Source organism: Aquarana catesbeiana, linkage group LG01 (genome assembly GCF_042186555.1).
Source record: "Aquarana catesbeiana isolate 2022-GZ linkage group LG01, ASM4218655v1, whole genome shotgun sequence".
Classification (NCBI taxonomy): domain Eukaryota; kingdom Metazoa; phylum Chordata; class Amphibia; order Anura; family Ranidae; genus Aquarana; species Aquarana catesbeiana.
This window is the reverse complement of record NC_133324.1, coordinates 626,710,670-626,727,405: the sequence shown is the minus strand read 5'-3', so window position 1 is coordinate 626,727,405 and position 16,736 is coordinate 626,710,670. Positions and strand designations below refer to the sequence as shown.

General features: G+C 39.2%; 1 protein-coding gene across 1 annotated transcript in view; it reads left to right on the top strand.

Moving 5' to 3' along the window:
- The window catches only part of SPARCL1 (SPARC like 1), a 74,351-nt gene extending 62,385 nt beyond the window's left edge, over positions 1-11,966 (top strand). Inside the window, exons 10-11 of the mRNA XM_073600787.1 lie at positions 3,857-4,005; positions 8,669-11,966. Coding sequence (XP_073456888.1) covers positions 3,857-4,005; positions 8,669-8,697 — 178 coding nt within the window. The 3' untranslated portion in view covers positions 8,698-11,966. The remainder of the gene's footprint in view (positions 1-3,856; positions 4,006-8,668) is intronic.
- Positions 11,967-16,736: the final 4,770 nt, after the last annotated feature.

Below are 16,736 nucleotides of genomic sequence, written 5' to 3'. Positions count from 1 at the left end.
TCCTAATGAATTCCCAAAGTTGTTTTGATATTGCATTATATTGAAATGCAGTGTCAACAAGTGTATAAAAATCTTGGGTAAATTTATTCAGTGTTGATTTGGAGATAGGACGATACCACTCGAGATTATGTAATATGTCCATACACATCTCAGTGTATTGTGCACTGTCCATAACCACGACGTTGTCGCCCTTGTCGGAGGGTTTGATGACAACGTCGTGGTTACAGGACAGCGCCTCCAATGCCAACCGTTCATCACGGCTGAGATTGGGATGTGGATGTGAGAAGCTTTTCATCTTATTGATATCTGTCAATACCAATTTGAGAAAAGCTGCAGCGTTGGGGTTGGAGCTGGGTGAGGGATATACAGTAGATTTGTTTTTAAGTGAGGGTTCAGAGGTGTATACATGCGTATGTGAGGTGGATATGACATCCATGTTCCCAATAGGGTCATGGGTGTTTTCCTGGGTCAGGAGATTTTCGGTTTCGTTCTCATCTAGCAAAGCAACAAGGTTGTCTAGTGCTTGAATCTCTTGATTTGTAAGCCTCTGTTCCGTCATAGGTTTTTTTGCGTATAGGCTTTTGAGTAGGACCTTGCGAATGAACAAATGTATATCTTTAATGGCCCCAAATCTGTCCAAACGAGTGTCTGGGCAGAAAGTGAGGCCACGTTCTAGAACAGCTAATTCGTGTTCATTGAGTGAGTGCGATGATAAATTGACTACATTTAGCGTAGTTGATGTTGATTGGTCTTGTGGGCCTTGGACGACTGTGTTTTTATTTGTTTCTGGTGTGTTTGCATGCGACCTCGCATTTGGTCTAAAAAAGTTCCAGGGAGCATAGATTGTGATTGTGGCGTAGTGGGCATAATAGATGATGTATTTAAAGACGATCCGGAGCAACTAGCCGGAGTCTGTACATCTGATGTATCACTGTTGGGATGGTGACTCGAGTGAGAGCCGTTACCTGCCTGTGAAGGGGAGCTCTCCATATGTAGAGACTCATCGTATGATTCATTACCCTGACGACGCCGTTTGAATTGTCGACGACCCTTGCTGTAGGTAGAAGGCTGTAAGGAAGAAGAGACAGATGAGTGTGCAGAAATTTCAGATGCATTTTTCTGTCTATTTTTTTGTGGTTTTTTAAAAAAATTGTTGCTTGTATTGGTTTGCCATTTGTAGGCTCTTCCGTCTTCAAAGGCCTTCCTATCACGTTGTAATTTTTTATCCTTTTTGATTAATATATCTTTGTTAAACTGTTCTAAATGTCGTTTTAGTCTTTCTTCTGACTCAGAGAAGGACACATGGGTTCTTAATAATGACATTTGATTGTGTAATTTTTCCAATTTGCCATCTATATCAACTATACGTTTAGTATATTCGTCAATAAGCAGCAGCATCATCTTTTTTGAACACTCTTTTAGATTCTCCTCCCATACAACCTTAAAGCTAGGGTCTATATGCTCAAACGTGGGGAAGATTTGTACCCTAAGTCCAAAGGGATTTAAATTGGCCGCAATATAGTCCTTAAAGGATTTAATGTGCCAGTGCAACAGAGATTTTTTCTCCAACAGTTGGCTCAAGTTGGAAAAAGTTGTGGACAGTTCAAAATCAAGGGATTCTTTCTTTTCAAATTCATCATGTACTTTGGACATAAAGTCCATCCAGTGACTTCCTTGGTCTAATGCCATATTTGAGAAAGAAAAATAAAAATAGGAAATGAAGGGAAAAAGGGGGGGGGGACAAAAAAAAAAAAAATACGTTTATCTTGGTTTTATCAGACCACAGGACATGGTTCCAGTAATCCATGTCCTTAATCTGCTTGTCTTCAGCAAATTGTTTGCGGGCTTCCTTGTGCATCATCTTTAGAAGAGGCTTCCATCTGGGATGACAGCCATGCAGACCAATCTGATGCAGTGTGCGGCATATGGTCTGAGCACTGACAGGCTGACCCCCCACCCCTTCAACCTCTGCAGCAATGCTGGCAGAACTCATACGTCTATTTCCCAAAGACAACCTCTGGATATGACGCTGAGCACGTACACTCAACTTCTATGGTCGACCATGGCAATGCCTGTTCTGAGTGGAACCTGTCCTGTTAAGTCGCTGTATGGTCTTGGCCACCATGCTGCAGCTCAGTTGCAGGGTCTTGGCAATCTTCTTATAGCCTAGGCCAACTTTATGTAGAGCAACAACTCTTTTTTTTCAGATCCTCAGAGAGTTCTTTGACATGAGGTGCCATGTTGGCATTCCAGTGACCAGTATGAGAGAGTGAGAGTGATAACACCAAATTTAACACACCTGCTCCCCATTCACACCTGAGACCTTGTAACACTAATGAGTCACATGACACCGGGGAGGAAAAATGGCTAATGGGGCCCAATTTGGACATTTTAGCTTAGGGGTGTACTCACCTTTTTTGCCAGTGAATTGGACATTAATGGCTGTGTGTTGAGTTATTTTGAGGGGACAGCAAATTTACAACGTTATATAAGCTGAACACTCACTACTTTACATTAAAACAAAGTGTCATTTCTTCAGTGTTGTCACATAAAAAGATATAATAAAATATTTACAAAAATGTGAGGGGTGTACTCACTTTTGTGAGATACTGTACCTCTGCAACTTTTATACATTCTATGCTGATTTCTTCTTGAGCTAGAGACCACAAGATCCAGGTCTTATCCTAAAACACACATATAATGTATCTAGGATAGCCTAATGTGCATGTGCTAACAGTGCCTGGAAAGATATACTCTGCCAAAATTTTTAAATGTGCCACAATATCAAAAATAAGGATAAAAATAAAAAATAAAAATAAGGACAATGCTGTGCCCAACACAACAATTCTGTAACATGTAAATACAGTATAAATTACAGCGCTTTGCCTGTAAAAATTATGTGTAACTCAGAATCAAATCATATATAACTCTATATATCTATCAAAGTGCAACATTAATATAAAGCATTTTTAGAATGAAAGTGCAATGAAACAATTCCCGAATTCTATTCAAGAAACAATAAGTTCCAAAGTGTCACATGCTTATCTGTTCAAAAAACAGATAAAGATTGTGTTTCATTACTCCATATAATGATTCATGCTTTATTGTGAAGAAATCACCCACGTGCCATCACCTTCATCTGGGAAAACTCCCTGGACAACCTTGACCCTCTTATTATATGCAAGTCAGGAAGCACTTGTTCTCCTTTAAGGGTGGAGAGGTCCAAGGACCACTGCTGCTCTCTCACCTTTCAATATGCTCCACATAGGGATAGATGTTACCATAAAAAGGAAAAGCTCATATAGTGTAAAACCTTTAATTTATTAAAACACATTTAATAAAGCAAAGTCACCACTCACATTGCATTATGCACAATCTTGTACCTGGAATTGATCGCTTAAATATGTATAAAATATCAGCTCCCCTATCACAGCATGTATATCAACAGCGCTAGTCTGGTTACTCTCCAGGGCTTCCAGGTGTACCTCTGTTCATATCTACGTAGCGGGATGACGTCACTTCCTGCGTGCCCACCCTTTCTATTGTGTACTTCAGTAGCATGATCATGAATCATTTTATACCTTTTATGGCATACAACTTGAATAATATGGTGTAAATAACTTCTGAATCTCATTTACTCTAAAACACACTGAACTGGCATTCTACAAGTGGACAAACATTTAAATCGAAGGACAAAACATTTTTATTTGACTATTCATCTTTGTTATACTATTCTATTAGTATTGTCAAAGCTACTCTTGCTTGCTTGTTCTTTTTAGACATCTTCTCAAACATATAGATGATACAAAAGATCATTGTCAGCTCTTCTTGTCTCTTGCTCTGTATTGTATTGCAGGCTACTTACAAGATCAGAACTTTCTGCACTGCGTGCCCCATTGATCCCAATGGAACATTGTGTGACAGCATTTTTACAGGGCTGCAATACAAATGATGATAAACACATTTCCCTTCAGGAATGGTGCCACTGTTTTGGAATCAAAGATGGTAATGTTTACGTGTAAAGGTTTCTATAATTTCTGCCTTGAAATGTACAAATTATGGACAGCTTGTGCATTACCAGTGGAACAAACAAGCCAGTGGTTTTTCCACAGTGCTCCTGATGTGGGAAAAGGTGTCCACAGTGATCATCTTTCTTTATGCCTTTATGCCTAAGTTGCAAGTATTGCAGGAGTATAGAGATGTAAATTATGCCACTGTATGTACTATCAGTTTGTAAACTGTAGGTGGTTTACCTGTGCCTGATAATGGTAAATAACCAACAATTTAAATTGGAATATAGAAAGAATATAACGACTCATTTATAAAATTATATATATACAGTGAGGACGGAAAAGTATTCAGACCCCCTTAAATTTTTCACTCTTTGTTATATTGCAGCCATTTGCTAAAATCATTTAAGTTCATTTTTTTCCTCATTAATGTACACACAGCACCCTATATTGACAGAAAAACACAGAATTGTTGACATTTTTGCAGATTTATTAAAAAAGAAAAACTGAAATATCACATGGTCCTAAGTATTCAGTCCCTTTGCTGTGACACTCATATATTTAACTTAGGTGCTGTCCATTTCTTCTGATCATCCTTGAGATGGTTCTATACCTTCATTTGAGTCCAGCTGTGTTTGATTATACTGATTGGACTTGATTAGGAAAGCCACACACCTGCCTATATAAGACCTTACAGCTCACAGTGCATGTCAGAGCAAATGAGAATCATGAGGTCAAAGGAACTGCCTGAAGAGCTCAGAGACAGAATTGTGGCAAGGCACAGATCTGGCCAAGGTTACAAAAAATTTCTGCTGCACTTAAGGTTCCTAAGAGCACAGTGGCCTCCATAATTCTTAAATGGAAGACGTTTGGGACGACCAGAACCCTTCCTAGAGCTGGCCATCTGGCCAAACTGAGCTATCGGGGGAGAAGAGCCATGGTGAGAAAGGTAAAGAAGAACCCAAAGATCACTGTGGCTGAGCTCCAGAGATGCAGTTGGGAGATGGGAGAAAGTTGTAGAAAGTCAACCATCACTGCAGCCCTCCACCAGTTGGGGCTTTATGGCAGAGTGGCCTGATGGAAGCCTCTCCTCAGTGCAAGACACATGAAAGCCTGCATGGAGTTTGCTAAAAAACACCTGAAGGACTCCAAGATGGTGAGAAATAAGATTCTCTGGTCTGATGAGACCAAGTTAGAACTTTTTGGCCTTAATTCTAAGCTGTATGTGTGGAGAAAACCAGGCACTGCTCATCACCTGTCCAATATAGTCCCAACAGTGAAGCATGGTGGTGGAAGCATCATGCTGTGGGGGTTTTTTTCAGCTGCAGGGACAGGACGACTGGTTGCAATTGAGGGAAAGATAAATGCAACCAAGTACAGGGATATCCTGGACGAAAACCTTCTCCAGAGTGCTCAGGACCTCAGACTGGGCCGAAGGTTCACCTTCCAACAAGACAATGACCCTAAGCACACAGCTAAAATAACGAAGGAGTGGCTTCACAACAACTCTGTGACTGTTCTTGAATGGCCCAGCCAGAGCCCTGACTTAAACCCAATTGAGCATCTCTGGAGAGACCTAAAAATGGCTGTCCACCAACGTTTACCATCCAACCTGACAGAACTGTAGAGGATCTGCAAGGAGGAATGGCAGAGGATCCCTAAATCCAGGTATGAAAAACTTGTTCCATCTTTCCCAAAAAGACTCATGGCTGTATTAGATCAAAAGGGTGCTTCTACTAAACACTGAGCAAAGGGTCTGAATACTTAGGACCATGTGATATTCCAGTTTTTATTTTTAATAAATCTGCAAACATGTCAACAATTCTGTGTTTTTCTGCCAATATGGGATGTTGTGTGTACATTAATGAGGAAAAAAAAAAACAACTTAAATGATTTTAGCAAATGGCTGCAATATACCAAATAGTGAAGAATTTAAGGGGGTCTGAATACTTTCCGTCCCCACTGTATATATATATATATATATATATATATATATATATATATATGCTACCTACTGTATAAAACATGTGAAAGAGCAACAAGCCCCTAGTTTTGTTTTTCTCTTAGCAGGGACTGACCACCATGGTTTTCCTCCTGCTCATTTTGCATCGGTGGCAGCACAAGCATAGTCTCTATAAGCTGCCGATAGTTTCAACCACTCCTCACCAAGCTTTCCATCCCCATTGGTTGCTGGTTCTAAGCTGTCCATGACCCACTGGCAATTATAGCACCAGAAACAAAAGAAGAGCCACTCACCTTATTAAATCCAAGAATGAGTTTTATTGATGTTATGTGGTACAAGGTAAATCCACATTCTCCTCTCCACTAGGATTTTAGCCATACAGTCACCACAGTAATAGACACTAGAGAAAAATCACTATTCCAATAAAGAGTAAGGTACAGAAACAGCTGTTTTTGTTATCCTCACAGACAGTGTCCTTCACAGTGAAGTTCAGGTTAGGATGAGTGACATGGGTGAAAAGCTGGAAGGATATCAAGACTGATAACAATGATGCTCAGACAGCAGTACTCTGGTAGCAATAGGAGAAGTAATCTGTACATCTGGCTGCAGATCACATGCCCTGCCACCTCTGCCTCTTCAGGTGTGCTCTTGCTAAGCTGCTGAAGGGAAACATATATTCCCTGTGCATGTCCAGAAGTCCATGATGAGTGTGATGGAGGTGTTCTCTGTCCAACATCACTTGGATATTACAAACCTGGAGGCTGTTAAGGGCATTATAAAAAATGTTGCTCGCTTATCACCTACCGTAGAGCTAAGCAGTGTATAGGTCTTCTTTACAACAGGTGGGGGATCCAGCATCCAAGTGCCACTAGGTCTGCCTGCATGAAGATCTTGCAAGGTACCTCCAATAAGCTGAAACAAATAAAAAAGTGAACCATTCCCCACAGCCTCAATAAACCACACTAAGTGTAAAGGAGACAGGCCGTAAATTTAAAGTAAATAAATAAAAAAAGATAAAAATAAAATAAAAACTAAATGGCAATCTGTAGACAGGAGTATAAGGAAACAATTGGCTAGGGAATATCATCCATCCAGGGTCACACAGCACATCAACCACAGCATCATGATCACAGATATTGGGAGAAGATTCAGCTTTTACAGATAATGGTATACTAGGATCAGCACACACCTACAGGAGCACTACACAAGACTACACAGGAGCACACGTGGATGCTGAAAATAATCAGGCAACTCATTCCCATCAATTTGCCCTTTTCTCAAGCCTGGTTTTGCAATGATAGTGGGGGTATTTAAAATCCTGTGTAGGCTTGCACTCCTGCGGGTGTGAAATGATTCAAGTACACCAGTGCTGGCTTTGCCTGTGACAGCTGGTTGGTGCCAAGCTCCAGATCTCTGCTGGGCTTTACTCTACTGCCTTCCCTGGAACTGTGTGTTTTTTGATTATCTCATGTTGTTATGCCAATAACGTCAGAATACTGTGTAAGTTGCTATTGTGTTTATTTTATTGACTCCTACCTGCACTCTGTATTTGTGTCTCTATTACCTACAAAATGTTGCCCCTTCCCACTGGCTGCATTGAGGACGGCATCATCAGCATGAGTGACATTACTTCCCATGATTTTACCAGAATCCACAAACCCAGTTCCCATGCTACAACACTAAATCTTACTTACTACCAGAGGCGTTGCTAGGGGGTGGCTTTTGGGGCTATAGCCCCGAATCTGGGGCCCATAGCCCCGAGTCTCTGCAGGGGTCACCAAGGGGAGGGGAGGTTCTCTGGGGACCTTGATGCAAGGGGGAGGCTCTCTGGGGACCCTGATTTTAAGAGGGAGGCTCTTGAGACTCTGATTTAAGGGGGAGACTCTCTGTGGACCCTAATGTAAGGGGGGCTCTCTGGGGACCCTTATGTAAGTGGGGGGCTCTCTGGGGACCCTGATGTAAGGGGGAGGCTCTCTGGGGACTCTGATGTAAGGAGGAGGCTCTCTGGGGACTCTGATGTAAGGAGGAGGCTCTCTGGGGATCCTGATGTAAGGGGGGGCTCTCTGGGGACCCTGATGTAAGGGGGGGCTCTCTGGGGACCCTGATGTAACTGGGGGGCTCTCTGGGAATATACATACACACACGTATATTACTGTATATACATGTGTATGCCTGCCCAAGCATATGACTTTCTTTACTACGCTGCTATGGGCTCTAGCCCCAGATCTTTTGTAGACCTAGCAACGCCCCTGCTTACTACACAGCATCACAGCCCATGAAGAACCTTGCCCTCCTGGTTTAGGCATTCACAACAGTTTTTTTTGCATACTAGGATTGTTATTCCAAAGCTTAAACCCAAACTGAAGTTCCAAGGTTACCCTTTGCTGGGTGGTCCTACCAGTAGGACAGCGCACTATAGGAGTTCAAAATGTTTATTACATGTTTCCAAAACAAGCCCCCCTCTTTTTTTGGATTTGTTAGCTGCAGCAACATTTGTACAGGCAGTGTCCTTCTCTGCTTCTTTTTGACAGAACATGCACAATTATTCTATATACATATGTGGCCATACATTTGAGGTTGGAAAATACACATTGTAGACACTGTGGTGATGATCTGGAGTACCACCTGTTTTAGGGAACTTTTTCTAGTTTCCATTTAAAATATTTAACTTACATAATTTTATTTTGCTTTATAGGTGATATTGATGAAAACCTTTTGTTCTGAATGAAGCCTATTATTCCATGCTCAGTCTAAGAATGTGACTTCCTTGACAAGATATGGAACAGAAACATAATATCTACAACAAACTAGGGACAAAAGTTTCATTTGATTCTTTGACACAATCCTGGAGTATCTTAGAAAATAGCAATTAATATTCTAATACTGACATATCTGCGTGCTTACTAATGTTAACATACATTTTTTTCTATTATTGAAGCCAAGAAATCACTACTGATAAAAATATGTAGGGTGCCACTGGCGATCTCTACTTTTGGAAATGTTAATTGTCTGTCATGCTAATCTAATTGCTTCAGGCTAAGTTATAGCCTGGAACAAGTGTTCACATCAGGAATTCTGAGTTTGTTCTGTCTCAGAGAGAATCAAAGCTACAGAGAGCTAGGTAACTGATATTTTCAGAAGCCATATTCAACTAAATGGTTCACTCATTATCATTTTTTTAACCACTTGACCTCCAGAACGTTTTGCCCTCTTCATGACTATGGCATTTATTTTTATTCAGCATTGTGCTATTTAACTAGCAATTGCGGTCATATAACAGTACGCAAATTTACTTTTTATGATTTTTTCACACAATTAGAGCTTTCTTTTGGTGGCATTTGATCACCACTGGATTTTTAATTTTTATCTTATAAACGAACAATTAAAAAAAACAACAATTGCATATTAATTGGTTTATATGAAAGTTGAAGCATCTACAAACTATGGTATATATACTGGAATTTACACAGCTATGACGTTATACTGTAATGGTGGTGATTTCACAGAGAAGAAACAGCCAGATTGATGTTCCTATGCACACAGAGCTCTGTGTGATTGTAAACACAGAACTGTGTGTGATTGGACACAGCTGATCTCAGCCAAAATCATTGGCTGAAATCTGCTGGCAATTTGTGCTGTCCAATCACAGCATGGGTCAGGAAGGGGGTGCGTACATATGCGCCTAGAACCCGGAAGAAAGGTCTGATGTACAGGTATTGTGCTTATACCTGCCGCCTGCTTGCAGTATATTTACTGTGAGTGGTTGGCAGGTGGTTAAAGCTGAACTTCAGGCAGTTACAAAAAGCACACATTAATGTAGGTCTGTATTCATTGATACATCATTATATATGTTTTCCTAAGCAATGATTTAATTTTGGTGTCTTATAGTCCAATCATTGAAAGCTGCATGTAATACTGAAAAAGAAAAATCTGACAGGAGGAAAGAGCAGAGTGAGCAGATGGATGAACTCATAAATAAAATTACATGTTCTATCAACCGCTTGCTTTTCCACCTAGATGTCCACAGTAACATAGCATTGTAACAAATACCGTATTTATCGGCGTATAACGCGCACTTTTTTCCCCTTAAAACCAGGGGAAAATCGTGGGTGCGTGTTATACGCTGAACCGTTGCCTCAGAGGGGAGGGAGGGACCGAGCGCCACCGAAATACACAGAGCCGAGTGTACTGTGTACTCGGCTAGGCTCGGCTCCGCTCGCAGTCATGCCCAGTCCTGCCTCCTAGCATTTACGTCCCACCATTGGACCGGTTCTGTGTCGATCATAGGAGCTGGGCCAAGGGGCGGGAATGGGCGGGGATGTGAGATGAGCCAAGAGGAGCTGAGGACACAGGAGGACTCTGTCTATCTCAGCAGCGCAATTTAAAAAAACGATCATGCTGCAATTTTGTAAAAGGCTGCAGATGGACACTAATGGGCATGGCTGCAGATGGACACTGTTCATTCTGCAATGATGGGCAAGGCTGCAGATGGACACTGTTCATTCTGCAATGATGGGCAAGGCTGCATATGGACACTGATCATTCTGCAATGATGGGCAAGGCTGCATATGGACACTGATCATTCTGCAATGATGGACAAGGCTGCAGATGGACACTGATAAGGCTGCAATGATGGGCATTTAAAATGTACGTTTATTCCTTAAACTTCCCTCCTAAAAGTTCTTTTCCTTAAACTTCCCTCCTTAACTTGGGGTGCGTGTTATACGCCGATAAATACGGTAGTTAACTTTAGAATCCAACTTGATGTTCCTGTTATTATTAAAAATATAATAAGCAACCAACCAGCAATATGAATCTAAAAATTTAAAAAACAACATTTTGAATTACCATATTTTTTACTATATAATGTTTAAAAAACATGGATGTGTGTGTGAATGTTTTTATTTATTCAGGTCATTGTATATCCAAGCAGTAGTTAGTCACATTCAACTGGACTTTCACATTTTCATTTACAGAACAAGTCCAGTGAATGTGGTTAGCTACATTCATTAATAGCAAAAAATATGAAACTCTAGGATGATGTGACCTGTAGAAGAGTTTTGTGTTATTGTCATTTTAGTTGTGGGTTTGACCTACACCCTGTCATATAAAAAAAGATATAGCGTTGTTTACCTTTTCTTCACAATGACATTCTGAGAAAGTATAAAATTATCTAAAATTACAAAAAAAATTCTATAAACTCCAAAGAAGATCTTTTGAGCCAATAAAAATGGTGAAAGCATTTTCAAAGACTTTGACCTCCATCAGTCAAAAAGCAAAAATTCTGTTCCAATGCTGCCTGCCCAATCCTTCAAAGATCAGTGCAAGAACACACCACAAAATCCCAAAACAGGTCAGAAAGAATTCTAAGATGACAGAAAAGAATCTGAATGCATCTTTCGTCTTTGATAGCGTCTATGTTTATGAATCTACCATAAGGAGAGCATTAGCAAGGGCTGTGTTCATAAGAGGTTACTAAAAAAAACAAAAAAAAAACATATTGCATAACATCATAATGTTATTTGCAAAAGAGTTACTACTCATCATCAGAAATAAGTGTTTACCCACCTTTTCCATCATTAGTCTTGACTATTTAAACCATGTGTTTTATAATAATATAGCAATTTAAATTGTGTTGAAGACCATATGTATTCCTTTCTATAACTTAGATAACGACCAGATTATATTTTAGGAGCTATTCATGTGGACATTCTGTGCATTGCAAACTTTTTCTCTTCAGCTATATACAAGTTTTGAATCCAACACCAGATTACCTGGACTACTACATTTATATGTCCTCATCCAAATCAGACGCTGCCATAGTTTTCTCTGTTCTCCCTGACTCAGCCAACACTTTATTTGGCTGGTCAATTGCACAGAGATTATTTTAGGGTTTGTGTGTGCAATAACCTGCATTTCCTCGTAATCGCTTGATTGTTAACTGCTGCATAACCAGATCATGACAGGTGATACTTGAATTTATTGTATCTATTGGCCAGAAGATTGGACATTTCATTAAAAAGAAAATGTTATTATCCATTGACTACAGAAAAAACATATTATGGTGACACATGTGATAAAGAAACCAAACTATACTCTTTTTAAATCTGTTTTAATTGTAATAATATGTGCTTGATTCAGACCTGTAACTATATAATTATTCTCCTATCCAGGTCTCAGACAGTTGAGTCTTTGTGTTTATTACATCATACCAATGTTATTAAAAATCTACACAAATTCATGTGTTATGACTGTTATTAAAATACTGATGTGTGCAGTCTTTCTACCTATGTACCTGTTTTAACTTAAAGATGTTATCTAACCTCAGTTAAAGTAGAACAATCCAAAACTCTTTTCGTTCCTTTTCCATAGAATGAGGGAACGTTGTAACCCCTGCAGGTTTTTTCCATCTGTGTCCAACTGGGGAGATTTCCCTTCACTTCATGTCCTGTAACGAAGACAGGAAGTTTAGGTCACCATAACTAGTGTCTCCATTAGAAGATTTCCCCTCTATCCTTGTTCTGTGACAGCCCCAAATTTGGGATTTTCTTTTACCGTCACTCTTGGTGATAAACAGGGGTGAATTTCCCTAATAGGATCACAGAAAGCAATACAAACCTAATAGGTGTTCTGATCCCTCTCAACTCTATCCAAAACAAAATATAATAATTTTAATTTTAACCTATAAAAGTTCCTTAGCACTTAGAATATAATTTTTTATGTTTTCCTATCTATATATATTACCCTCCCTCCCCCCAGGTGCTTAATTTTTTTTTCTGCATGCTAATAGTACAACAGCCTAAAGTGTATTTCCTCTTTACAGCCAAATAACATATTTGTTACAGGTCCTTATTCACATAGCATTATTTTAAAAAAAAATATTTAAAAACTGCAGCTTAGTTTTTTTAGGTGCTTAATTGTGGACCCTTCAGCAAAATCCTCTTTATTTATGAGGGGTCTGGGCTGCTTTGTTCGTTATAATTTTACCCTGTCTGTACTGGGGAGGCAGATCTTCATTATCAGATTATCAGTTGTAACTAGATTTGAACACTGCCTGTCCTAACAAGGCTTCCTGCATTGACAGATTTGAGACAGACTCACTTTGACATTGTTCAAAAAACCTTGCAGTCAGCCATGACGATTTCTCCTGAGAAACTAAAAGGTAAGAGATATTTTTTTAAATCTTGTTACCCTTGCCTGTTTCATTTCAGATCACTTACAAACAACACTCATCTCCCCTTCCCTACTCCTCATCTCCATAACCACTCTTTATGAACAGGCAGAGAGAACAGGTAATTATCAGCTCACAAGTTTTCTGGCAGAACCAAAAGGTATTTTATACACTTATCAAATTTGCTTTAGGTGAACTCTTAAATAAAAATGCTATTATAACCTGAAATTTATCATTATATTAACTTTTTGAAATTTCCTACACACTAGAACTCGAACTAGAAAGGTGATTAAGGCGAGTTGGCTATAAATGCTGGTGTATGCTCCTCACTAGGGTTATGCAAATCTTCCTGGTTTTCCCAAAAATCCAAACTTAAATATACCCCATTGAAATCTATGGAAGTAAAATCTTAATAATACATTCTGGCCATTTGCAAGGATGAGAGGCTGTCAAAAAGGGGCTTGGGGAGGTGGGCACTGTGATGGGGCACATGTACCAATGCAAAAAATGAAGAAGAAAAAAAAAGGAAAAAAATACCATACAGCAGGAAAAGACTTCATGGATGGCATGGGAAATACACCAATCTTTTATATTACATGCTTGGGAGATGCCTTTGAGTCATATGAGGTGTTATGGAACAGTATGATTTTCATGGACTGTGTTAGTAACAGTGAATTTTGGCATCACATATTTTGACCGTCTAATTGATTTTTTAACTTTTACGTTTAGCTTGACTTAACAAAAGCAGCACCTTAATTTGATTCATTACTATGTAAAAATAAAAATACAAGCTCCAGATGTTTGTTTGGCTAGCACTGGGACTGTATGTGAGCACTTGAATAGACGTTAAATAGCAAAAAACAAGGCAGAATTTATCTTGCAATTCAAATTAAAGTGCATTATCTGAGAAACAATGGGCACAGTGATTGGACAAATATGACAAAAAAAAAGAACTGCTCTATTAAATAAAAATACTAAAGCTGCATCTCAAAGTGATATACAACACAAACAAAACAATGGAACAATGGGAGCTGCGCTATGGTAAGACAAAAAATTGTGATGTAAACACCAAAATAATGTGAAAAATTGTGATGTAAACACCAAAATAATGTGAAAAATTGTGATGTAAAAACCAAAATGATTCAAATAGATGCTTCATAATGAATAAAATATATATGAATGTGCATCACACCAAAATATTCTTAATTTGGACGGACCCTCCAGACCCAAAGTCTGTAGTGCTAAATGCTCAAAATAAATGTGCACAAACACGATAAACAAAAAGTCTGTGACAGTTGAAATCAGCTCGATAAGGTTGCAACACCCTGTGACAAATCCTCATGGGATAAAAGACAGTGTGATTCCAACACCTTAAGGGATGCAGGCTTACCAGATAGCCAATATGATAATAGAAAAAAGAAAAAACTGCGCTAGAAATCAGTAAGTGAAGCTGCGGCTATAAGTGAAGCACACCAACAACAAAATAAAAATGAAAAGGCCGCGCATTAAAGACATAATAAATAAATACAAAAAATTGATTGAAAAAGAACTAATTAAAAATGAATATATTCCTTGTGAATGAATGTCCAACAGCCAAAAAAATGTGAATACAAAAAATCCTCAATAGTCCAATAACTGATAGTAGAGGTTCAGGTGAAGCAAAATTTCTGTTAGATGAAATGCTTACCAGATAGCAAGCCAAGTAGGGCAGGTGGCTTTAAACCCAGCCTGGGCCTTTGGGGAACCAGTCCTGGTATGCACTGGACGAATCACACTTGTAAACCGAATTGGATCCACGAAGATTTTACCCAAAAATAATTTTTAAAATAACATAGCGTAATACTGACACAGATTAAGTGACAGAAGAAAAGAAAAAAATTTGTGACACTCCACCAGTGACAAAATCATGTAAAATCATAAAACCACGCAGTGCCTATAGGCACAAATAGGGTCGTTACGTGAGTGACATGCAATCCATGCAGTAAAGTGAATAATCTCCTTTTGGAGAACTAGTGCAAAAACCTTACAAAAAAGCCGCTTACCAGATGTTAAAAAACAAATGAGCATATAACTATCCACCGGATGATAAATGGAAAGGGATATTCAAAGCCGCTTACCAGATGTTAAAAACAAATGAGCATATGACTATCCACCGGATGATAAATGGAAAGGGATATCCAAAGTGCAGCAAACCACATAAAAATCCTGCTTACCAGATAGCAAACTCTATATAAGCAGACTGACACAACCACAGAAACGGCTTCCTGGCATGGGGCGGCGCGGATCCATCATAACATCCATATCTCAGGCTCCGCAGTACACATATTGTAAAGAATAGTGGCAATAGTGTGATAACGTTTCAAACTAATTTATTTTAAAAGAAATAGCACTTACAATAAGACAAAGTATAAAAGACACTGCCGGCCGGCATTCAAACAAACTCCCGTCCTCAATGGGGCAACGTGGTGACGTCAGCACGTACCTCCCAAAGTCTATGGTGCTCAATGCTCAAAATAAATGTGCACAAACACGATAAACAAAAAGTCTGTGACAGTTGAAATCAGCTCGATAAGGTTGCAACACCCTGTGACAAATCTTCATGGGATAAAAGACAGTGTGATTCCAACACCTTAAGGGATGCAGGCTTACCAGATAGCCAATATGATAGGCTTGTCACCCAATTCCTGGGTAACGGAGATCTTCCGCTGCTGTAAACGACCACTAGGATCGATTCACAGACCTGGTTCTTGGAAGATCCAAATATCAGCTGACACGCTCACTCGCTGGTCATGCGGCACTGGATTATGGGTGTTCCATATGTCTGGTAAGCCTGCACCCTTTTTTTCAATGACCTCTTTAGGAGACAATAGCCACCAATATTGTACAGCAGCTGGACAGTGCAGCTCCACATAGCATCAGGCATCAGCTGCCATCTAGAACTATAAAAAAAGCTACTCTACAACCATACCCAAGTGAGGTGGTCTGATTTCCACTTTTCCAAAGCTCTTTGCGGTGCAGCCTTTCCCAAAAAATCGAGTTGAAATTTCTTGACCTGGATTACCCCAGAGTCACAGATTCCCAGGCACAAACTCTTTTTTTTTTAATTATTATTATTTATGTTACTTTTTAAACTTTTGGTCAGCCATTCCTGTGCTAAGCACACTTCTACTTCTTTCACAATCATTGTGCTACTGACTACTGTTACTGATTCCTAGGTCAACTGTTTAGTAGACAAATGTGATGATGCTGACTCAATGTCCAAAAAGCAGGCTAGACGGGAGAGGCGCAGAGATGTAGAAATCACTAGATTGATTAAAAATAAATTACAAATCATTTATCAATGAATATACAGTAAATTTGCCTGATTAACTGCCTAAGATACTGTTGTAATGCTATGCTTTACTAATCTCTCTGTTGTACAAGATCTTGCTTTTGTGCATCGCTAATCAATTAAGTCATATATTTGCATTACATAAGTAATGTTAAATTACTTTAGTAATTGTTACTTTCACAAAACAACTTAATGATAACAGAACAGATAGTTAATCTAATTATAACCTAAAATCCAATGAGTCATACTCTTTGTGCTGTC